General features: G+C 29.4%; 2 protein-coding genes across 2 annotated transcripts; one reads left to right on the forward strand and one right to left on the reverse strand.

Moving 5' to 3' along the window:
• Positions 1–9,628: 9,628 nt before the first annotated feature.
• On the reverse strand, positions 9,629–12,690 carry LOC113862835. The gene is made up of 4 exons (XM_027496072.1): positions 12,308–12,690; positions 11,077–11,138; positions 10,828–10,932; positions 9,629–9,882 (listed from the first exon to the last, which is right to left on the reverse strand). The coding sequence occupies exons 1-4, from the start codon at positions 12,534–12,536 to the stop codon at positions 9,745–9,747; spliced, it is 534 nt and encodes a 177-aa protein (XP_027351873.1). The 5' UTR covers positions 12,537–12,690; the 3' UTR covers positions 9,629–9,744.
• An 8,099-nt stretch (positions 12,691–20,789) lies between these two features.
• On the forward strand, positions 20,790–24,458 carry LOC113862390 (LRR receptor-like serine/threonine-protein kinase RCH1). Its single transcript, XM_027495479.1, has 2 exons — positions 20,790–23,688; positions 23,959–24,458. Exons 1-2 carry the CDS (start codon positions 20,790–20,792, stop codon positions 24,456–24,458), a joined length of 3,399 nt encoding a protein of 1,132 aa, XP_027351280.1.
• The last annotated feature ends 466 nt before the right edge of the window (positions 24,459–24,924 follow it).

The following is a 24,924-nucleotide window of genomic DNA, read 5'->3' on the forward strand; positions in this document are numbered from 1 at the left end:
ATTACATACAAAAATATTGTAATGAAATTACAGAGGAATCAAGTTGAATTTTTAAATATAGGTTTGATTTTAGGAAAAAAAAAACAATACTCAAAGTTATCTTATTTATTTGAATGAGTTAAATTTAAAACTTATCTTTAATTTATTAGTATCTATTTGTATATGGTTAGAATCGATTTTGATAAAAGCAGAAATTTGTTGGTACCCCTCAGTGTACTTAGGATATGTTTTCCCAGAATATTTTAATCATCCACGTTGTCTCATATTTTGTATCATTATTGTCCATATTATAACCAAATGTGAGTCTTAAAAGTATGAATCTTTAACTTATCTAAGTTAACTTATTTATAAATTAATATTTTTCTTTATATTTATCAAATCTCTTCTTGATGACTTTTTAATTTTAATATATCAGTAATGCTATAAATTAAAATGATATAAAGAGCATGGCAGTTCAACAATATCATAAAGGTTAGACAATGATAATTTTTCAGATGATATCAAATTTTAAATAATGAAAATATATAAATTATTAAATTTGAATTTAGACTATTTAGTTGTTTGGTAAAATAAATAAATCTGATTAACATTAACAACCTTAAATATTTTATTCAATTTTATACACTCTTAAAAATTCAAGTTTATAAATTGAAAAGAATAATATATTTGAAGTGGAGATCTGTTCAAATGAGAAATCATTGTGGAGTCGAAATTATAAGCAAACATCTACGCATTTTATGCGCTTTTGAAGAACTCAAACCAGACAAACAAATAATTTATACTAAGCAAAATCTGCCGGCTGTATTTGTTTGTATATTTTACTATTGAGAAAATTCTGATTCTATAAGCTTCTATATAGACATGCAAACACTGTGTGTGTATATAAGGGATTGTAATTAGTACTTTTAATATCAAAACATTACGAAATAATGTACTGCCATTATTGCCTAATCGGTAGCTTAATTAGTTTCTATCCTTTTACTTTTACTTAATGTATTAAATATATTTTAGAGCAGCAATAATTGGAATTACTTACCTAAGTTCGAAGTAAGTGTTCTCACAGAGAGATAGAAAAGAAGTTAAAATAGATTTACTTTGAAAATGTATAAATTTGATTATAATTATAAATATCGAGTAACTTTTAGCTTTCTAATCTTTTTTAGTGTCGTCCCTAATTTGATAAAATATATATTTTAATCTTTAAGTTGTTGAAAAATCTATCACATCAATTTTTGTTGTTAATAAACGTGAATAATATTTAATAAAAATATTCACGTGTTAAATACCAACTTAACATATTAACTATCACTTGGACCAATATTGGAGATTCAATAATGAACATTAATAATTATTATCTTAAGACTAAAAAAAGTAAATTAAAATGACGATTTACTGCCATTATATCTTATTCATTATATAAGTTATATATAGTAGTAATTGTTGCTAAGATTTGCAAGCCGAGGACCCGTATTATTCCATTTAAACGTATAGCCATGTAAAGTAAAAAATTGACAGAAGACAATTAAACAAAATCATGTTTTTGGAAAGGTGTAGTTGTTATGACATCCATTATTTTGAAACGAAGACTAATCTTTTGACATTTTTACATAGGCATTTAATTTTATAATCCAATTGCACGTCACTTTGCAATCATAACTGACAGTGCATGATCGAATGTTACCTTTAGTCAATAACAATGCCTTGGCGGTAAATAGTTGCAATTTGAATCAAAATATGAGCAAAATTCATTGAGAAATCTTGCAACTCATGATGTTATTTCTCTTTTCCATCATTCGTATTAATCTACTTTTTGAAAAGCCTTGGTAACATAGAACCTTTTATAAGCACCTACAAGGACCTAAAGCGGAGGCAAGTGGACATAAGCAAAATTGAGTGGTTTATTTCATGCAAAAATAATCAGCAATGACATATCTAACCGATTATTTTAATTGATAATGACTTCAACATGATTGCTACTACATCACTATTCAATCTCACGCTCGTCAAAGCAATTAGTCACTTCCATTATTAACCCTCAATTTCAATTCTTCTTTTTTAGTTAATTACTCCTTGTTTTTCACTCTTCTATTGTATTGTTTGACCCTTAATTTTGTGTGTTAATCTCAGTTGATTACTTTTCAGCGTTCTACCAAGATATATCATAATGAAATGAGAGGCTTGAAAAAGAGAATTAATCAGCATCGGTGTGGTTCTTCTGAATTTCTTGCGGAAAAATAATCATAATTTTCGATGTACGTGATGCTTTTTCCTTTCCTTAACAGCTGTTATTGTGTAATTTCTGTTGTCCCCGAACATGTTTACAGTTTTAGTAGTGATTGCGCCCTTAGGTTTTTTTCGACCATGTATTGGTGAGGTATTTTTTTAGTCTAAATCGCATACATCTTTCGAAAAAAGTAACATTATTTGTTGAGTGAAAAACACATAACATGGAGAGATTAACTCTTTCAATGGAGATTTTATTTCATACACTTAGATCTTAACGAGAATTTAAACATTTACTACTTAAAATAATTAACAATGGATTCCTCAGCTATTGTTTGGTTAGCTGCAATGTCTTATTTACTTTGTAATACCAACATTTAAAGATCGTTTCTGCACATATTCTTTAGAAGCCTTTAAATGATAATGTTTTCATCTTTGAAAACATGTCAAAGAACAGTGTTGACTACAGGCCTGTCCAACAGACATAGGGAGTTAACAAAATCCACACTCGAAGAAGTGAATCGACAGCAATAACGTTGCTCAGCGTGGTGGAAACATACTTTTTCAATGGTACGGAACATGTGAAGAAACATCCTGATTTTCATGATTCATTTTTTTCCTTCACTTTTTTTCTTTTCTAATACGTTAGTGCAGCAGATCAAATAAGTCTATATTTTGGACTTTTTTTATAGTTTTTTTAATATATATTTAATCTTTATTTAATGGACATTTTGTACTTATTTTTTCACTAATTACTACAATTTATCATGAATTGATTATTGATAAATTGTAGAAACATTTTAATCATAATTGGAAGAAATTTGATAAAGAGCAGAAGCAACAAACAAGATCACGCTTAGTAACAAGTAAGATCATACTTAACATTCAACATGAGAATGATTTATATACCAGTATAAGTGTGTTTATAAATATGCACGACTGTATTTCATTTCTTAAAGGTTTATTTTTAAATATTTTCAAAAGTTTTTGAGAACTTTATTTAAGGAGCAATTAGGAGTTGTAAAAGAGGACATTAGGACTTTTCTTGGATGCATTTGGGAGTACAAATCATTGGTGAAGACAAAAAATAACCTTTCAGAGTCCGAGCGAGTGATCGAAAGCATGTTTTGGCAACAAGAATTTTTTATCTTAGAGTTTTTCTAGTTATGATTTCTTTTTTGAACAAATATGAGTTTGAGAGTAGAGATCATTGGTAACGACGAAAACAATATTTTAAAGTCCGAGCGAGTAATCAAAAGCACATTTTGGCAACAAGAATTTTTTCATTCTTTCACTTTGGGGTTTTGCTAGTTTGTATTTCTTTTTCGAACGAATGAGTTTCTTTTCATTTGTTTTCTTTGCATATTTTCTTTTATTCAATTAAATCTATAGCTAAGACTATGGTGGATCATTTGTATACTTTATGTGATCTTTTTATTTAATCACAATATTGATTTCTTTTCAAGATTGATTTTTCTCCTAGCATGTGTATATTTCTATGTTGAAATTTGACCACTCTTAACTATCTCACAGTTGATTAAATGATAAACGACTCTACCACATGTAATTAATAGATTTATAAGGTAAAATTGGATAGGAAATTCAAGAGATCAAATTTAATTTTTATCTTTCAATTGAGTATCAAATTAACAAATTTATAGGTTCTTTATGTTTTTTTTTTCTCTTTCTATCTTGCATGACTATTTAGTGTTAGTAGTTTTAGTATGAGTGATTAACAATCACAAGAAATTCAAGATCAAAGTTAAACTAAAAGTGAATATAAAGAGATGTAAAAAAGAAATTATATGCCTTAAGTTTATCTTGAACTATTTTCCTGTTAAAAATTGTGTTATATTCTTTTCTTTTTTTATTACTTTTTAATTTAAATCTTTCATAAATTTTCTTTATTTTATCACACATTATTTTAATTCAAATAATTAAATCACGATACTTTTTGTAGTTAAAAATAACTTTTGTAGGATGATATATTAAATATTTTTAAAAAAAATTATTTTATTACTTTTTGACGGTTATACTTGTTAACAAACACAAATTCAATCTCAATTATTTATATCTTAATCTTAACTGTATTCAAATTTACTTAAGTTTTTAATTGATTAGAAGATTTTAATAATTGAACAGTAAAAATGTTTGAAGTATAGCTTTCTTTTTTCTTTTTTTTTTGGATTTTGTTGCTAGAGATGATATTGTTGGAGATTCTTGAAAACTTTTAAAAAAAATTTGTATGATATAATTTTGCATAAGTATTTAGAAGTTTTGTTATTACTAATTTCACATTTCTAATTAAAATGTTAACAAAATTCATATAAAAAAGTATAATATTCTGCAAGCTTAAATTGTTTTTACGTAAAAGAGATGAAACAAATAAAACTTTTCATACAAAATTTTGTTAATTATAAGATTTGTGTAATTTATTCATAATTTAGTTGATGAAAACGAATTGAAAAAGGGTTTTAGATGAATTTGACACAATATTTTAAATAAAATTAATGCATCCAGTAAGAAAATTGTGCATATTCGGTGAACAAAATGTTGAGGAGATTAGCATCACACATCATTGAATTTTATAGAAGAATATTTTAGAATTATCTAATAATTTTCTGTACACTAAAATTAATTTTTATTTTATTTTTAATAAAAACAGACTAATCCATTATCTAGATGAAATGTATTAGTAAACTTAATAATCAATTTAAGTGATCCGTTTATTTGACCTTGAATATATATAATTTATTAGTGTGAATTGAAGTGTAGGTCTTGATTGAAAGCATGATGGGAAGAAACTAAAATTAATAATTTATATAATAGGTTAGGTTCTTTCTATAGTCATTAAACATAATAGTCACATTAGTTTGTCTTTAGTTTATCCCACTAAAAGTTGTGAATTATGAGTGTAAATTATATAATAAGTTTTACTTTGTTAGTTCTTGTAGAATTCAAAGCTCAAACACCACGACTTTTATTATAAAAGTTATGTTTTCAATATGTAACCTTAAAATAATATTATTGATATTTTTTATTTTTTTATTATTTTAATTTCATATAATCTCACGTGAATAATTTTTTATTTACATTTAGTATAAGAGCTTATCTTATATGATTTAGAATCGATCTATTTGGTTAATTATTAAATACACAAATTATTAAAATTTGAGTTTGAACATGATTATATGATTTTGAATAACAAATTAAATTGAGAGTTGATTTATCGATGTGGCTATCAGAGGTGCATTGGTCTAAGAGATTTATTTATTCAAAGAAGATGTATTTTTGAACCTAGATGTTTATTTCACCAAGCTTCTCTTTGAGACAGTGCCTAGATCATTACGCCTTTCATGCAGGTTAAAACTTACCTGACAAGGAATTTTGCTACCTTAGGAGTTAGGACACTTATAGTTATGGCCGCTGTTCACCAGGACTTTAGTCGTCAGCTCCCGTGTTATCAGGTCATTAACTTTCTTGACCTTCCATTATTTATGACTTTGCCAAAACTTGTGTTTTTGGTAAATAATTGTCTAGGCATGGTCACTACGACTCACTTTGTGAGGTGGTACCCCTTCTCTCGAAGTTACGAGGCTTTTTTATCAAGTTCCTTAGAGAGAGTTGTCTCATGCTCTTAGGTATATTTGCATTCGCATCCTTTGGAAAGAGCTGCTAAATCAAGTTCTCTTAACTAGACGAAGGAAATATGATTGTTTTATGAATAGTTGAAACACAATAAGGAGTGTGCTTATTTAAAAATTTATAAATAAAATTATTGAAAGTACATTGATCTAGGAGATCTATTTGTCCTAAAAATATATATTTTTGAACCAATTGTATGCTTACTGAGTAACTCATGACGTTCTAACCTTAGTTGTGATCTTGGTTACACATTTTGTCCAAAGAAAGATATGTAATTATTCTCATCTCATTATAATTGCTTATATTGGTTGAAGCTATATATTATCTTATTATGTATTTTAATGCATTATTTTTGTCATTTTTTTTAATTTAACTTTGATTAAGTTTGATTTATGTGTATTCTTTATTTTGAGTAGTGAATACTATATTTTTTTATCATATATATTTGTATATGCATGTATATTTGTTATATCAATAGTCAAATTTATAACCTAGTGTTATTAGAGTCATTGTGTCTGAGACTTACACTATTAAATTTTAAACATAATTATAATTTTAAACTTGATATCGTTAGAACCATTATACTAATGATCAATGTCATTTAGAGTTGAGATACCATAATCAAATTTTGAGCTCGACGTTATTGGAACTATTATGTTAGTAGTCGATGTCATTTAGAGTTGAGGTATCATGATTAAATTGAGCTCAACATTGTTGGGATCACTATGCTGGTGGTCAATGCCATTTAGAGTTGAGATATTATAATTTTTTGAAAGGCTGTATAACTTATTTGACTTTAGGCATTTGAGAAAAATTATAAGGATTTACATTAAAAAAAATGATGATTTAACTTTTGAATCACATTAACATGATATTTTCTTGTTACACCACTAGTCGATGGAGTTAATAATATTTGTAATCATAGAAAGTTCTATATCAATAAAAGATATAATTAATTGTTATTTGACATTAATTAAATAAGTTGTCTTTAAATATTACATCATGGACATGTGTTTTTGTTTTTAAACGTGGCCACATTATAAAATTAGTCATTAACTAAAAAGTTACTTTAAAAACTATTTTTAATTAAAATTATGTAATTGATTTTGTTTAAACAAAAAAATGTTAGAATTATATAATAATTTTTTAGTCTAAAATTAATTATTATATAATAATTTAGTTCATTTTAAAAATAAACTAAATTCATGATTCAATCATCCAAACGAAGTACATAAGTAATTTGAATAATTAATTTAACTGGTCAATTTATTTTATCTCGAGTGTCTATAGTTAATTAGTAATTAAAGTGTAGACTTTAATAAAAAAAAATTACGATGAGAAGGAGTTAGAGTTTGTAATTTATATATTTGATTAATTCATATATATATATATATATATATATATAATAACTAAATATTGCGTATTAAGATGAGTTGTTTAATGACTTTCCGGATTAAGAATTATAATATAGAAGTATAAATTATAAATTAAAGTTGTGTTTACGATGAATAAGCTTAGAAATATATTATTTGATATTTAATACTTTCTTCGATATTCTCACGTAATGTCACGTTTCCTTCTTCATTCTTGTTGATGAACATATTTCTATATTTTCTGACCAAGTATTTATAAGCAATCACCTTTATAAAACTAATCTAGTTCCTAGTAAAAACAAATCTCTACACATCATTCTCATCTTTTACAAATCTTTCACGTATTACACAATTTATATATCTATTAACATAAGACAACAAAATATTCAATGAAATTTAATCAAAATCCTTGCAAAAGATGTTACTCAAGTAACATTATTGCTGGCCTATAATCTCCCCTCCTCCCCCCTTTATATCTATACCACTTATCAACTAATGCATTTTTTTGAATCCTATGTTTAGAAAATTTCCACATACTCCCTTCTCTGCTGTCCCCATGACCTAATGAACTAATGAGTTTGTTAATGTGATATAATTATATATTGGTGTTCCTCTAGTTAGAGTAATTTATTTTCTTGGTGTTAGCATTTTTCACAAGGTTTATTTTTTCCTGTCCAATCTAACAATCTCACCCTGTATTCCAATGCCTTTACTACTCTCACTTTTTAATGTGTATTTAAGGAATATATAATAAAAAGATAAAAACAATAAGTTTTTCTTAAAATTATCGTATTCAATATTATTAATGTATTAAATATTATAATTTTTAATTATAAACTTTTATAAATAAATTTTTATTTTGCAACTTTAAACAGACGTTAGAAAAATAATTATATATATATATATATATATATATATATATATATATATATATATATATATAATATGTCTCACAATCAACTACTTTTTTCTAATTGAAGGAGACAAATAGTGTGCAGAGATCAACATATTTTGGTATTAGAAAGAGTTTATAATTTTATTTTATTTTTTAAAAATTTCTACGACAGACAAATCCGAAAATGCACAGTGTAATATCTTGGTTGATGTCTCATTTCTAGGTATGAATGTAATCGATACTCATCCAAATATCTGCATTGGCAATTTGCAGTAATATTAATTTATCGCAATGAAAAGTAGGTCATGGCTATGTGAAGGTTTCAGAAAAAGGTGATGATTACTGTTCCAGTAAAGTGATAACTTTTTGTGATAAAATAGCCCATTGTTTCATGGTACTAGTTCCTCCATTTATGGTCTTGCTTGTTTATTATGTGCATCCATTAAATGACTTCCATGTTTCAATTAACCAAATGTCGTGTTGATAGAGTTGTTTCATCCTCGTTTGTAATTGACTTGAAAATGAATAATGATGGTAGTCAAAACATGGTCGAATTTGTCAATGCAAAAGTTGGTTTGCATCATAATATTGTGGAGATATTTCAACAATGCTAGGCATGAAGATATTTGAGGATTAGTTGATTCGGTTTTATAACGTTTGAATATTACATAAGTGGTTGATTTACTATGTGCCTGCTTTGTCAAATGTTTTAAAACTCACCTTTAAAGCTCGTTTGATTAAGTTTTAAAAAAGTAATTTCTGACATTGCTTTTTAATTTATTTTAAGTTATTAACATTAACGTCTACAAAATATTAAAAACACTTATTTAATTGTTTGTTTTTTAAAACATACAATTATTACAACTTTTTCAAATCAATTTTGTTTTTGTTGAATCACGTACCTTAGCACCAATAATCAAATCATCCTTTTTTTTTCTTTGGAATGAAACTTTTCTATTTAATAAAACATTTAGACTTAACAATAAATTATTCACAGCCATGTGAGCACTCTAATAGGACGAAATTTAAGTTAAATACTGAAACATAGTTAATTTCACGGTGATAAGGAAGCATTTGGAAAAGTTTCTACCGAACTTATCTAGATTTTCCATAAAAACATGTAAGATGAAAATGAAGATGTTAGATTAAACTACTTGTAACTTTTCTACCAGCGCTTTAGCATATTTCAATAAGCTTTACAATAGAATATACCGAAATAAATTTATTAAATTAGGCTTTTAATTAAGTAATTTATCCAGGTGTCCTTAGGTATGTTTCCATGATCTTATTTTATGTTCAAAATAGTTTATGACTAAAATCTTTCTCGGATAAATTGTTGAAAGAAAAACAAATTCTCCCTCATTCTGAGGCTAATCCAAACATGCTTTTAACTAACATCTATGCACTGGAAAATGTCGTTTGCAATGAGGTCGCTTTGAAGGCTATAATATGATCTAGGAAAGGACAATACATTCACATAAATGATGGCAATTCTATTGCATCAAATTTCCTATCTCAATTAACTATTACTCACAGGATCACAGCTTTACATTGAACAAATGTACAATACACAAATTGAGTGGTTCAGAACAACTTACTTTGATGCTGCTACTTGTATTTTTCCATTATCTTTTTAGCTTCTTCCACAGGATCCTCCATAGGAGTTGAGGTAGTTCCTCCATTCCCGCTAGGTCCTTGATCCTTATTGAATGCTAGGTATGCGAAGTAAACAAGTCCTATAGTGGCCTATCAAAAACCAATTTACTTGTATTAGCCATAGCAGATAGCACGGAAGTTAAAAGCTTAGAACCATCTTCATATTTGGGATTTGGGATACATTCAGCTTTTTTATTTTGGTGAACATGCATTAAGCTCTTTAAAAGACAAAAAATTCAACCCATTTAAGGGGAATGAACTTCCACTTTTCTTTGTACAAGTTCCCTTGAAATAACTTGGTATGACAAGTACATGATTGTCAAAACTGCTAATCTTAAAAGACAATGTATAGACTTGGACGCAACAGAAGAGAACTATGTTACTGACCAAAATGTTGAATTATGTTGTGTACTGATTATCACATTTTTTAATGGAAGACAAGACAAGGAATCATGGAAGAGGAAAATGTAAGAAATCTAATCTTTTTCCTCAAATAGTAACAAAAATGAACATAGGTAGCAGGTAAAATATATGATTATATTGCAATCATTGCTTCATGAAAGATATTATGGAGGGCTCAGAATATAGCTATACAAGTATGGCTCACTTTAACAGGAAACATATATAGCTGTGCAAAACTGCATGAGTGACTTCAAGAGTCAAACTGGTTCCAATTGAAACCCTATTGTTTCCAATAACTAGATACAGCTACCTTAGCAGTTTGATAACAGGAACATAGCCACATGTACATACACATCTTAGTGGATGTGTATGATATAGCCTTGATCTAAATGATTAAACTAGACAAGCTTTATTTTGACACAATTGAATCAAGGAATTGACATTGCAACCTATAATTGTCAATTTTTGTATCAAGTTATCAACTTTCTCTCTCTCTAAATATCGCAGCAGCAGTAGTAAAGAAAATGTGCCTTCATAATAATGCATGAGCATGACAACACATTTCTTATGAAGAATTTGTAATGCAAAGCTTTCAAATAATAGTGATGAAAAAAAATAAAATGAATAACTTACCAATATAAAGAAAGCAGTAGAGAGGAAAGCCTTGAGTACAAAAAGCGTAACGCTCAAAGCCACAATAGTTACTGAAATCCTTGCTATTGGTCTTGGTACAGAATTCTAGTATCAGGAAAGAAAAGAAAAGAGAAAGATGAAAAACAAGGAAGAAGATATTCTATGATTTGTAACAAATTTGAAGATAATATCTACAATTAATAAATAAATAATGGAAATTTAAAGTATAAAAGGGAAATTCTGACTTACAGGAACCAGATTAGTTCCTGCCTCAATTCCATCCCTACCAGCTTTCCATGCATTTTGCAGAACTATCTCATAATCAAGTAATAGTTGAAGGAGAAGTAGTTAGGCATTTAAACTCTGGAGAAGCAAAAAAGCTTGCAAAAGAAACTGGACAAAATAAAATGGCCAGGGTTGATACAGAACAGCTAGGCAACAATTAAATGGTCCCATTTCTGAAGGGCAGAGTATCGACACAAATAACAAGATACTTTCAACATGCAACAATTCTTAATCAAATAGTGTTTTCAATTCAATAAAGGAAGGCCCATCAAGAATGCATATACTTAAGGCTAATTACCCCTCATGATATTACTAATGGCATGCATCATGTACCAAGATTAATCAAATACAGCCACCATCAGGAAAGGATCACGTCATCCAGGTAGTGACATGAAAATCTGAGGAATAAATTTTGAATCTAGATTTACACCTCCGTCAGGAATTTGACATGCCACACACAAGGCATGGCACAAATGCATCCATTATACAAACAAACATCAATGCCAGTATAAGTTGACTAGCCATAGGTATCCAAAAATCAACTTTTTCTTGAGAGTTAACAGTTTGAAGTTTGATTAATTCTAGATCCAGTAATCCTTGCATACTTTGTCATTGTTGTGCATATGCATAAAATAAAGTAAAAAGTGCATAACATCCTAAATGTAATTTAATGCAAGACACCACGAAACAAAACAAAGGTACCACTTCTACCAACTTTAATGGTTTTCTGTGAAATATAAACTCTCATGGAAATCAAGTAATCGGGTAAAAGGTCTAGTTTATTGTTAAAATAGCTGCTGTGAAAGAAAATAACCTGAAGATCATGCAGTATGGGACAATCAATTGAGAAAATTCAAGAGAGTGTCACCCAATTTAACTACATATTGGGCAAAGAAGACCCGTTAACCTGTCGTTTTGAATGAACAATTAACTAAGATTATTACTATTTAAAAAAAATAAAAATCGAACCTTAACACAATCACATCAAACCTCTGCAAAAAACTTTCTGACATCAAAGCTAGAGCTTGACACGAGCAAACAATTACAATGCATTACATGATACCCCTCGCCAAACACGAATATACCATCCCTTCAACTTTTCTAAACATAAAAAACTGAAATCTCATCAACCTAAATACGAAAAATGAAAAATAATGAAATTTAAAGTAATTTAATACAAAAAATTTGGGCTAACCTTTAAAAAAATTCGATTGTACTGCAAAAACTACAAAAGTGGAGGGAGATTTCCGGGTTCTGGAGCTCTTTAAGTGAGTGTCTGAGAGGAAAGATTGCTTCTTTAACTTCAAAAGGGAATTGGGTGAATGAAATTGATGATGTGTAAGAGCCACGGTTCGGTTTTGGGTGCAATTTGGAAAGCAAGATGCAAGAGAACAAAAGTTGTGAACAACAAGTGAAGCAGACATTTTTTTTTCCTTTTTTTTTCAAATATATTAACTGTGCAAAAAGCTTAGATTATTTCCAATAAGAAGGTTGTGGTTGGTTTCTTTCAGGTAGACATAGTGGAAGAAGTGCAGTGTGAATTGAACAGGAAATGAGATTTTGGTACTACAAAGCAAAGTGCAAACTGAAGGCAGAAAAGCATTAGCATCACAGTAGCCCCTTTGTTCTCAGCCTCACAAAGTTGGGCTCCAGCTTCCTGGGCCCAACTAGCTTTGTAGCCCAAGCATTTGTTGTATCCAGCAGCTGTTCATGACAGCAGGTGAAATAAAATAAAAATAAAATTCTGCCCCATTTTGAAAATTTATAGTTTATACATGGACAGAAAAAAGATAATATAAATTAGATGATAATTTTATAAACTAACTTTCATAAAATTATAAATAAATTTTTATTAAAATAAAATTTTAAGATTGTTTTACTTTCATTTTATTCTGTTATCTTTAAAATAATAAAGGAGCATGCATGATAATCAATTTCATATGTACACAAAAAATATAAACACTCACTTCTATTATTTGGCATACGTGTAGTTCTATTTGAGAATTATGAAATTATTTATGGTCTTAAAGGATTTTAGGCTCGAAAAGTTTTTGTTATTGAATTAGAATTGAAGTTTTATTAAATTAGTATGCTGAATGTTGGCACGCTAACTTTTAATGTTAACCTCTATTATGCATATTATCAAAATAAAAATCCAATTTTAAAGAACAACACTTAAATATTATATCTAAATTTTGACCTTTAAGCTCTTAGCAAGAGAGTGCTTAATTATTTGTTTCTAAATTTTTTTTTCTAGCTATACACTATTGTATGGGCACTTTGCAATTGCATAACATGTATGTATGGGAGGCTTGTTTGTTATAGAGTTTAAAAATTAAATCTTCTATTTTTTTTAATGAAAAACATATTTTATTAATAAAAATTAAAAAAATAGTTTTAATATTTATGTTTGAATTAAGTCACTAATCATAATAAGTATATTATATATACATATATATATATATATATATATTAAAAAATCTTTAAATTATTAGTTGTTTAAACTTAATACTAAATGTTAATGTTAATAAAATTGATAAAAAAAAAATATGGTTTGAGTTAACTTAGGTATGTATCTCAACTATATATAAAAACTTAAAATAAATATTGTCAAAATCAATTTTCCTCATAAACCAAATATATATGATTCTAATACTTGTTAAAGAGAAAAAGGGCATGTATAATCATCATTAAACACAAGTGCAAAGATATATATGAAAAAAAATTATATTTTACAATTCTCAACGAAAAGCTTATCCTTAACCATTAGTTGTCCATTGAATTAAGAGTTGAATAACTCTGTTAACTGGATGCTAGTTTTTATTTTCTATTTCAATTGCTACCCATTTTAACTCAGCTTGCAGAGCACTCAAGCATCATATGTGCATGTTACTGCATTGCAATCTTTGTGATTGAATCAGCATTTTTATATTTGTAGATGTTTACCCGATCACTCGTTTTAGTTTGTCTCTCACGCTTGTTCTTATCTTTAATAATTTTTGTTCTCAAACCTAATTCATTCAAATTTAATGAGAAAGAAAGCACTTTTTCTGCCAGAAGCTTCAGCAACCATCAAGGAATAGAAATTCCTCAAATGACTGATTGGTGAGAACATTTTCCACCTATGTTCAAATCTAAAGATGAACAAGAGTCAGGAAGTATTAGCTTTACCTAATCAAATTCAGAACTAAATCAACTACTATAATGTCTTAGCTTCAATGCCTCGTTCATTACACACACGAATAGTTGGTTGCAGCACCTCACAGCAAGTATGGTAGAGGCTTAAGGAGTTTTTTTTGCTCTTCAGACTTGTGCCAGAATCGAGCAATTGAAGTTAAAGTTGAGAAACGCTAAAAAATATTTTAGTGTCAGCGGATAATTTGTTGCAGTCCATGCAAATAATTGGCTGACTCTAACAAAAGTAAATTTTAATGCAAAACTTATTATTAGAGGTGTTAAATAAATTAGTTAAAAATTGAGCTTTAATCCACGTGAGTCAAAGCCAAAAAAATTCACGAGGCCAAAAAGTCCAGACCAAAAAATTTATAGGATTAAATTTAAAATTTGACTCATCAAAATTTTGATAAAATTTATTTTAAAGTGAAATAACTTAATTCGATAAAATTGATCAAAATTTTTATTTTTAAATATAATTTTAATTAAATTTAAATAAAATAATTGAATAAAAATAATAAATAAATACACATATTTTTTATTAAAAAAACTTTTAGATGGATACTATAGAAAAAGATAGATGAACAAAGTTTTTATACTTTATGGAAAAATGTTAAGTAAAGAAGAGAGAAATGAAGAGAGAGAAAGAAGGGGAATGAGAGAGAGAAGAAAAAAGAGAATTAAATTCTAATATTTTAAAAATGTAAGTGACTAAATCTTAACAATTTTTTTAAAGATTTATTTCAAAGCGCACTATTTTATAAAGATAAAAATGTTAATTTTATTTATTAATTACTCTCTAAGAAAGGTGGGCTAACTCACCTCTAATCCTAGCCCATCCTTTTTTACATATTAGAGCTTAAGGTTAAAGTAAGTCTATTACATATAGAATTTTAAAAAATAGGATTTCTTAGCCCATCTTTTTTTATACATTAGAGTTTAAGGTTAAACTAAGCTAATTAAATATAGGGCTTAAAAAAATGGAGTTCCTTGACCCATTTTTTTTATACATTAGAATTCAATGTTAAAATAAATTCATTACATACAAGGCTTTAAAAAATGGGGTTGTGTAGTGAGTTATAACTTATGTGGGGTGGGATGTGAGCTATAACTAATATTAACAACTCTAGCTATTATTAACCTTTTAAAAAATTAGAGTTAGTGTGTATTTTGCTTTAAATTTTTTAAGATCCCTTCCTTCTTCATTTAAAAACTATTTGTTAGTTTACCATGAAAGATGCAATAGCAAAATTCATAATATAGTACATACATTTTATAGGAGAAACAGGAGAAAAGTAAAAGAAATTCATAAACGTACTAAGAAATTTCTAGCAAAAGTTTAAGAAAATGTGGATTCTCTTGCTACTATCGTGGAAGATCTAATATTAATTGAAAATCATGTAATTGCAATGTTTTATAGTTTAAATAAAGATTATGATTTGCTTATATGTGAGTAAGATAAAAGGTTTAAATATATCTCTTTAGTTTTGCTACTGAAAATAGAACACACTGAAAGACATAAGATGAGTAATGCAAAGTGGTAGAGGCACCTTAAATTCAATCAACATTATCCAAATCCTATTACTACAATCAACCAAGCTTTGTTGGCCACAATTGCTAATCTTTCTATAAGTTTTCATTGGGCTTGAGGCTTTGATGCCTTAAAACCACATTACATTACATAATGTTACCATAATCTTAAGTAATATAATTATTAATTTTTTTCTTGAAATTGACTTGAATAAAGAATTGTTGAAACAAAGTTTACTTAAAGAATAGTTGAAACATGCTATTTCACTTAAAAAAGAAAAGAAAAAGGATTGAATTGAAAAGGAGTCCAAACTCGTTATTTCTTTTTCTTGCATCACTTTCTCCAGTACCTAAAGTACCTACAAATTCATTTGCTCACTTCACTTGCTCACTTCACGCAACCCTCACTCACAATCTTTTTCACTAACTTCTAAAATTCGATAAACTACCCTATCTCATACTCATTCCAAATCTAGTTTCCTTTCTTCCTTCTATTCTTTCATGTGCGTATCTTTTTTCTTGCTTTTATTTATCCTTTTGAGATTTCATACATTCTTGTAACTCATTTATTGTTTTTTCTTTGACATAAATAGTTTGGATGAATTTTTAGAGTTAAAAATAATGCTCTAAAAAGAAAGAGGTATTACTCATTGTAGAAAAAAAAAATTCTATTTAAATTTTTAAGAGATGCTCACAAATCTCAAATATAAGAAAATTTCATTCTTAACATGTTTTATTTGTAAGAAAGGTATATTTTAAAATTTTAAATTCAAATAATTTTTCAAAACTTTGTTGATTGTTCATGATGTCTAGATTTGTTGGTTACTAGTTGTCTTGTAGTTACCGAATAATTCTAGAAAATGATTTAGTGATTCTTTTGTTGTGAATGAATAATGATTATAATGACATTTTTTTTTAATAATCATTCTAATTATTTACCATGTGTTATGACCTTAAAAAATTTGATTTTTTAAGAAAACAAGTTTTAAATTTATTTTTTAATCATATGAAAGTTCTTTGAAATACATATTTTGTTCAATTACATTACTTTTATTTGTAAAGTGAAAAAAGTAATTATTTATTTAATAATATTTAATTATGAAACCTCTTTACATTAAGATTTTTATTATTGAGAATAAATTTGATTGATGTATGAGAATAATTTTCTACAATATAAATATTTTTTTTTGGGAGAAGTTATGTTAGAACTTGTAATCATTAATAAAAATAAATGTCTAAGTGCACCTAGTTATATTCTAGGAGGAGTGAACTACATCATAGATGGAGCCTTTAGTATACGAAGAAAGCAACAACAAAGTATAATTTTTCTATTAAAATGAATTATGACATGATATACGAAAGGAAAGGACTACTTCTTAAATTAAACTACTCCTTAAAGAGAAGTCACTCTTAAAATGAGAGGATTATCAATGAGGTAGAATTGTCTTAAATTTTAATTCTCTCATGAGTGATTCTTACATTATTATACGTACATTTGCCTTTATAATATTTTAAAACATTATTATTTAATTTTTTTATTATATGCATATTTTATTATAGTAATTATTAAAATGATATATATTTTATCTAATGGATAAATTTATGAACTTTTGATTTTGACTAAACTTTTGAAAGCATAGCTATAATAATTTGTTTTAAAATGATGTGTTATAATAAAAAAGTTCTATAATAACAAATTATTTGTGTCCTTTTCTTTTCATTACAATTATTACACTCTGATTGAATTTATGTGATTCACCTCCTTAATTATTTATTATTTTCATATCATTAGCTAACACGAGTTAGAGACTACTAGAAACATCATCTCATTTTAGTAGAATATCCATTGATAAGTTTCATTGTTCAATGACTTTATTTTTATTTTTATTTTTTTGCCTTTAGACTTTGGTTTATTTTAAACTTTATGTAATTTTTACAAAATTAGATATTATATGGGTAATCTTATAGATATTTTAGACTGTTTAAATTATAAACTGATTTTAACAAGCTTAATTTTAAAATAATAGAATTACATAGAAAATCCTACTAAAATTTTGATAAATTTATCATATTACTTATTTAAAAAAAATTATAATTTCATGTATTGTGTTAATTTTTTAATAGACTTTTTAAATTAAATAGTATTTAGAGATAAAATTTACCTTATACGTTAGTCACAGATCCAATTGAGTCGTGACAACAGTAATATAATAAAAATGCTTTTTAGAAAAATAGCATGTGTTACCACTAAAACCAATCAATAGACATTAAATTTTCATTGTACTTGTACAACAATTCAAATAGGTTCACATTTTTTTTTTCCTCACATAATATTCACACTTTACATTATTATAATATTTTTCTTTTTTGTTATACGTTATCGCTAGTCTGTTCACAAGGTAAAGACAATAAAATGGAGTGGTTTGAACTCTAATTATGCTAGCTAAAAAGAAGAGTATAAGCTTTAAATTTTTGAACCTAATTAGTTGTCTGACTCATTTAAGCTTTCCGTTAAATAAGTTTGGTGTGATCCAATCTCTTTAAATACAATATGTGAGTTTAAATTAGGTTTTATTCTATTTCTTAACATGAATTAAAAAAATCACTCATCATAAAAATTAAAACCAAATCAAGTTAATTAAAATTAGACTAAATAGTTCATTTTATGTGCTCTACCAGGATAAGTTACACTTCATCCTTTTATAGTGTCACACCCTTTAAATTTATCCTCTATATTTTTTCATATATTTTTCCATGTCACGTAGTTAATTCCTATAATATTAGTTTTTTTTTATCACTCTATCCCTATGATAAAATTTATTGGCAAAAAAAGAAGAAGAGTAAATTAAAAAAAAACATAAACCATAAAGTAAAATACAATTTACCATGACTTTAAAGTACCATTGCACCATAGAACATCATAGGGCCGACACATAACTACCGTACGCTAATAAACGAGAAATTGATAATTTGAGTCAGGTCAGCATCAGGTGTTAATTGGAAGGGTAGAATGAACAGTAGATGTTAGGCAACTGCTTCTGAAACGAAAGTAGAAGAAGATAATAATTGAAAGGATCGTACTAGTAAATGTCCTTCCATCATAGTCATTTTCTCTTGGCATGTAGGGACAAAATGGGTCACTAACATAGCCACTAAATCTCTGACCCTTTTTTAACATTTTGCCTTCAAATGAAATCCCCTTTTGGTTAAAAGAATAAAAGGTATAGTCATATGGTTACCATTGCCTATAATAATTAGAATTGGTTTTAGAAAAAAAAATAAAAAAGGTTGATTCTCATCTTGTAGACTGTGTTCACAAGCATTGCCTACAGCTTCTTAATAATTTTGGCCATTGCTGCTTGTTTCAGAATCCTAAATTTGATGATTAAGTTAAAAGGGCAGAAGGTGAGGGGAATACTTATCAAAATCTACCTTAAATATGTCACCAACAAAAGTGGATTCCATTACAAGTGCCACTGGCAATAATCAACAGGTTCGTATGTATGATAGATTGTTGTGTGTTCAAGAAAAGAAATGGCCCCATGGTTCTTGCAGATCTTTGACTACATATGGAGTGTTCCTTAATTGCATTTTAAAGAGAAACATCATCTAATAAAGAAATAAAAATGAATTAGCAATTCATTTTCTTTATAAAAAATAAAGTTTAAATATGTTTTCAGTTTCTACATTTTTATGAGATTTTTATTTTATTTTTAAATTTACTTATGGTGAAAAAATTGTAAATTATGAATGAACAAACGACACACATTTCAACGTATTTCTCTATTTCTTTTAAATAAAAAAGTATAAAAATGGTGAAATAATTGTTATGCAATTAAAAAGATTCAACAGTTATCATTCATCTTCAAGATTCAGATTTCATTTAATTTTTGTGTACCCTTTTTTTTACAATAATAAATTTTTACAACAAATTGAAGATATTTTTCTGGTATCCATTATTTGAAGATATTTATTGAGATAAAATTTTATGTAAATATAATCTTAGCTAACTTTGTTTACTTGGTCATTGTTTTCAAACACGACAAAAAAAATATGTAACATGAATTAAACGCAAAATTTACACTTAATAGCGTTAAAATAAATATAGATTCGTGACTACTCAAACATGAATTAAAACACTCACTTTACTAATCACATTATCATAATTATTATATTATTGAACATAATATATGAACTTGTAATTCCTGCGGGGAACAAAATCCAGAAAGAACAGGGTAACAATCCGATACAAGTTGCGTCACAAGCATAAAGCATTTGGGGGGAGAAGAAGCTTGATATAGAATATTAAGAGACCAAATAACTTGGATGAGAAAGGAAAAATATCCTAATATGGAACAAAAAATTACTATTATTCTAACTACTATATAAGCTTTTTTTGACAATATTTTATGTTGACCCATATGCTTACAAAGGAATTGTAATAATAATCTTCAAAATGGCAGGGAATCTGCTTTGAATGAAACTTTGAAAACAAGTAGCAAAATGCCAGATAGTAGTGCAATCACCCTTTCAAATTAAAGGAGCTCGTTTATCAACACTAATATATAAATGGTGCAGGCCATATTAGTGACTAAGTTGAGGAAAACAATGCAACACACATGGGGTATGAGCTAGTTTAGTGTCAAACAAGGCATGCATAATTCAATGCGGCAGAAAAAATATGGCAAAAGAACAGAACCCCGAGGCAAAGGGGGTGGTGCTTGTTCACCCCAAAATCATATAAAAAATATCTTGTCTCCTTTTCTTGCTTTACTACAAAGCAAGTATAATAGTAAGTCTAGTAGCTACTATGGTGTCACACTATAGCAAGTTCAAGAAAGATAAAATAGAGAGATACCCAATGCAAAACCAATACATGATATGATATGCTTGTGGTTGAGTTTTTGAGGGAATTGGCAATGTCAATGCCGAGGCAAGCCTTGAGCAACCACAACAACAACAACCACCACCAAATGTCGAGGCAATATTTCATCACAAACCATCACCATCACCACCACCTTCTCTATGTTCTCTTGTTTACACTTCTTGTCCCTCTTTCCTTTGCTGCAAATGATGAAGTTAGTGCATTGGTTTCATGGATGCATGGCTCCTCCAAAGTTCCTTCTGCTTTTTCTAACTTGAACCCTTTGGACTCTACTCCTTGCAAATGGTCTTTCATCAAATGCTCTTCAGCAAGCCATGTCACTGAGATAAATATTCAAAATGTTGAGTTGGCACTTCCCTTTCCTTCCAAAATATCTTCCCTTCCCTTCCTTCAAAAGTTGGTCATTTCTGGGGCTAACCTCACTGGGGCTATCTCACTTGACATTGGGAACTGCCCTGAGCTTATAGTCCTTGATCTTAGCTCAAACAGTCTTGTGGGTGATATTCCTTCAAGTATTGGGAAGCTCAAAAAGCTCCAAAGCTTGAGCTTGAACTCTAACCAGCTCACTGGGCCAATTCCGAGTGAGCTTGGTGATTGTTTCAACCTCAAGACCCTTGATATCTTTGACAACAACCTTAGTGGGTATCTTCCTGTTGAGCTGGGAAAACTGTCTAATCTTGAGGTTATAAGAGCAGGAGGAAACAAAGGCATTGAGGGGAAGATTCCCGATGAGCTTGGAGAATGTAGGAATTTGACAGTGTTGGGTCTTGCTGACACTAAAATTTCAGGTTCATTACCTGCTTCACTGGGTAAGCTAAGCATGCTTCAGACTATGTCTGTTTATAGTACTATGCTTTCTGGTGACATTCCTCCTGAAATAGGCAACTGTTCAGAGCTTGTGAACTTGTTTCTCTACGAGAATGATCTTTCTGGTTCACTGCCAAGACAGATAGGTAAACTTGAGAAGCTGGAAAAGATGCTGCTTTGGCAAAACAATTTTGTTGGGAGCATACCTGAGGAAATTGGCAACTGTAGAAGCTTGAAGATTCTTGATGTGTCCTTGAATTCTTTATCTGGTACAATACCTCAAAGTTTGGGACAACTCTTAAATCTTGAAGAGCTTATGCTGAGTAACAATAACATTTCTGGTTCAATACCACCAGCTCTTTCAAATCTCACAAATCTTGTACAGTTGCAGTTGGATACAAATCAACTATCAGGTTCAATTCCACCTGACCTTGGAAGGTTGGCAAAGCTGACAGTCTTTTTTGCTTGGCAGAACAAACTTGAAGGTGGCATTCCATCAGAATTGGGAGGTTGTAGAAGCCTTGAGGCTTTGGATTTGTCATATAATGCACTTACTGATAGCTTACCTCCAGGCCTGTTCAAGCTTCAAAATTTAACAAAGCTTTTGCTAATCTCTAATGATATTTCTGGTCCCATCCCTCCTCAGATTGGTAACTGCACTTCTCTCATTCGGCTCCGGCTTGTCGACAACAGAATCAGTGGGGAGATACCAAGAGAAATCGGCTTCCTAAACAATCTCAGTTTCCTTGATCTGTCTGAAAACCATCTCACTGGGTCAGTGCCACTTGAAATTGGAAACTGTAAAGAACTGCAAATGCTTAATCTTAGCAATAACTCCCTTTCTGGTGCTTTGCCTAGTTATTTGTCTTCCCTCACAAGGCTAGAGGTGTTGGATGTTTCTCTGAATAACTTTTCTGGTGAGATTCCAATGAGTATAGGTCAACTCACTTCACTTCTTAGAGTCATCCTAAGCAAAAACTCTTTCTCAGGACCAATTCCCTCCTCACTTGGCCAATGTTCAGGTCTTCAACTGCTAGACCTTAGCAGCAACAAGTTCTCAGGGAGCATCCCACCAGAACTACTCCAAATTGAAGCACTTGATATTGCTTTAAATCTGAGTCACAATGCATTATCTGGAGTAATCCCACCAGAGATTTCTTCTCTGACCAAGCTATCAGTTCTAGATCTTTCACACAATAATCTTGAAGGTGACTTGATGGCATTTTCAGGGCTTGAAAATCTTGTTTCTCTAAACATTTCCTACAACAAATTCACTGGCTATCTACCAGACAGCAAGTTGTTCCACCAACTATCAGTAACAGATTTGGCTGGAAACCAAGGTTTGTGTCCTAATGGTCATGATTCATGTTTTGTTAGCAATGCTGCAATGACAAAAATGCTGAATGGCACTAATTCTAAGAGGTCTGAGATAATCAAAGTCGCCATTGGATTGCTCAGTGCCTTTACTGTTGCAATGACAATCTTTGGAGTTGTTACCGTCTTTCGAGCAAGGAAAATGATTCAAGCTGACAATGATTCTGAGATGGGAGGGGATTCAATGCCTTGGCAATTCACTCCATTTCAAAAGTTAAATTTCACTGTGGAGCAAGTTCTAAAGTGTTTGGTGGAATCCAATGTAATAGGAAAAGGGTGTTCAGGGATTGTTTATCGCGCCCAAATGGAAAATGGGGATGTCATTGCTGTGAAAAGGCTATGGCCAACAACAATGGCTGCAAGATATGATAGCCAAAATGACAAGTTAGAAGTTAATGGAGGGGTTCGTGATTCCTTTTCAGCTGAAGTAAAAACTCTTGGTTCAATTCGCCACAAGAACATTGTGAGGTTCTTAGGTTGCTGTTGGAACAGAAACACAAGATTGCTTATGTATGATTACATGCCAAATGGGAGTCTTGGAAGTCTACTTCATGAAAGAAGTGGAAACTGCTTGGAATGGGACATCAGATTCCGGATTATACTAGGATCAGCTCAAGGTTTGGCTTATTTGCACCATGACTGTGCTCCTCCTATTGTTCATAGGGACATTAAAGCCAACAACATCCTCATAGGCCCTGAATTTGAACCATATATAGCTGATTTTGGGCTTGCAAAGCTTGTTGATGATGGAGATTTTGCTCGATCTTCTAGTACACTTGCTGGTTCATATGGTTACATAGCTCCTGGTTAGTACTACTAGTCCAATACTTCAAATTTCAGTATTTACTTTGTTTTACTTTTATCACTCGTATCATTAATATAATATAATTAGATGCATGTCACGTCATAAATAAGTGATAATATGGGTCATTTTCAAACATTCTAAAATTTACGTGAAACAAAATCAACCAAAAAATATTTTGGATGACTAAAACCAAATTTAATCATATTTATAAGAACTGAAAGCATACTAACATGCATTCAATACTACTTTTTCTGCATGCTGGGATTTGAAGAGTATGGATACATGATGAAAATAACAGAGAAGAGTGATGTCTATAGCTATGGAATTGTTGTATTAGAAGTACTAACAGGGAAGCAACCAATTGATCCAACAATACCTGACGGACTCCACATTGTAGACTGGGTAAGACACAAAAGAGGGAGAGTTGATGTGCTTGATGAAAGCTTGCGAGCTAGGCCAGAACCAGAAATTGATGAAATGTTGCAAACCTTAGGTGTGGCTTTGCTGTGTGTGAACTCAAGCCCAGATGACAGGCCAACCATGAAAGATGTTGTAGCAATGATGAAAGAAATTAGGATGGAGAGAGAGGAATGTGTGAAAGTTGACATGCTTCTTGATGCATCATCTGCAAATGATCAACAAGAAAGGAATCTTCCCAATGAAGAACCAATGAGAGTGTTGAAACATGTTAGCCCAACAAGCTCTAGCAACACAAATCTGCATCTCCATCACTCCCCATCATCCACAAAGACCAGAGTAACTTTCAAGTAGTCAATAACAGCAATGTGACAAGGCAACTAAGATTTCCTTAGAAGGAATGGCTTCTTTATGTTGTCATTAGTTCAGCTTCATAATTTTGGTTTCGTTGTGTATAAGGATAAAGAATAATTGTGAGCATTGAAGTAATCTTTGTTTGCTATACCACCATTTTTTAAAAAAAATTATATATATGTATTGAAGGACATATATATTGATAGACTAGTACCAAGAATTGAAGTAAAAATTTATTATAATTCTAGAAAGATTGAAGTTCTGCCAAGCAAGACTGTTTCTTGCAATCTAATATTCCAATAATTCTCTCCTACCCTCTATACATCTTATAGCTGCACTATAAATAAATCATTTGGGCCACTATTAACAAGCCCATTTTCCCTAATCCGCCTTAGTATAAACCCTTTTTATTATGGGTCTATTTACATTATTGCTATTAATACTCTCCCCAGAACTCTAACGTTGT

This window comes from Abrus precatorius, unplaced genomic scaffold, assembly GCF_003935025.1.
Source record: "Abrus precatorius isolate BTA unplaced genomic scaffold, Abrus_2018 Scaffold3, whole genome shotgun sequence".
In the NCBI taxonomy this organism is placed as follows: Eukaryota; Viridiplantae; Streptophyta; class Magnoliopsida; order Fabales; family Fabaceae; genus Abrus; species Abrus precatorius.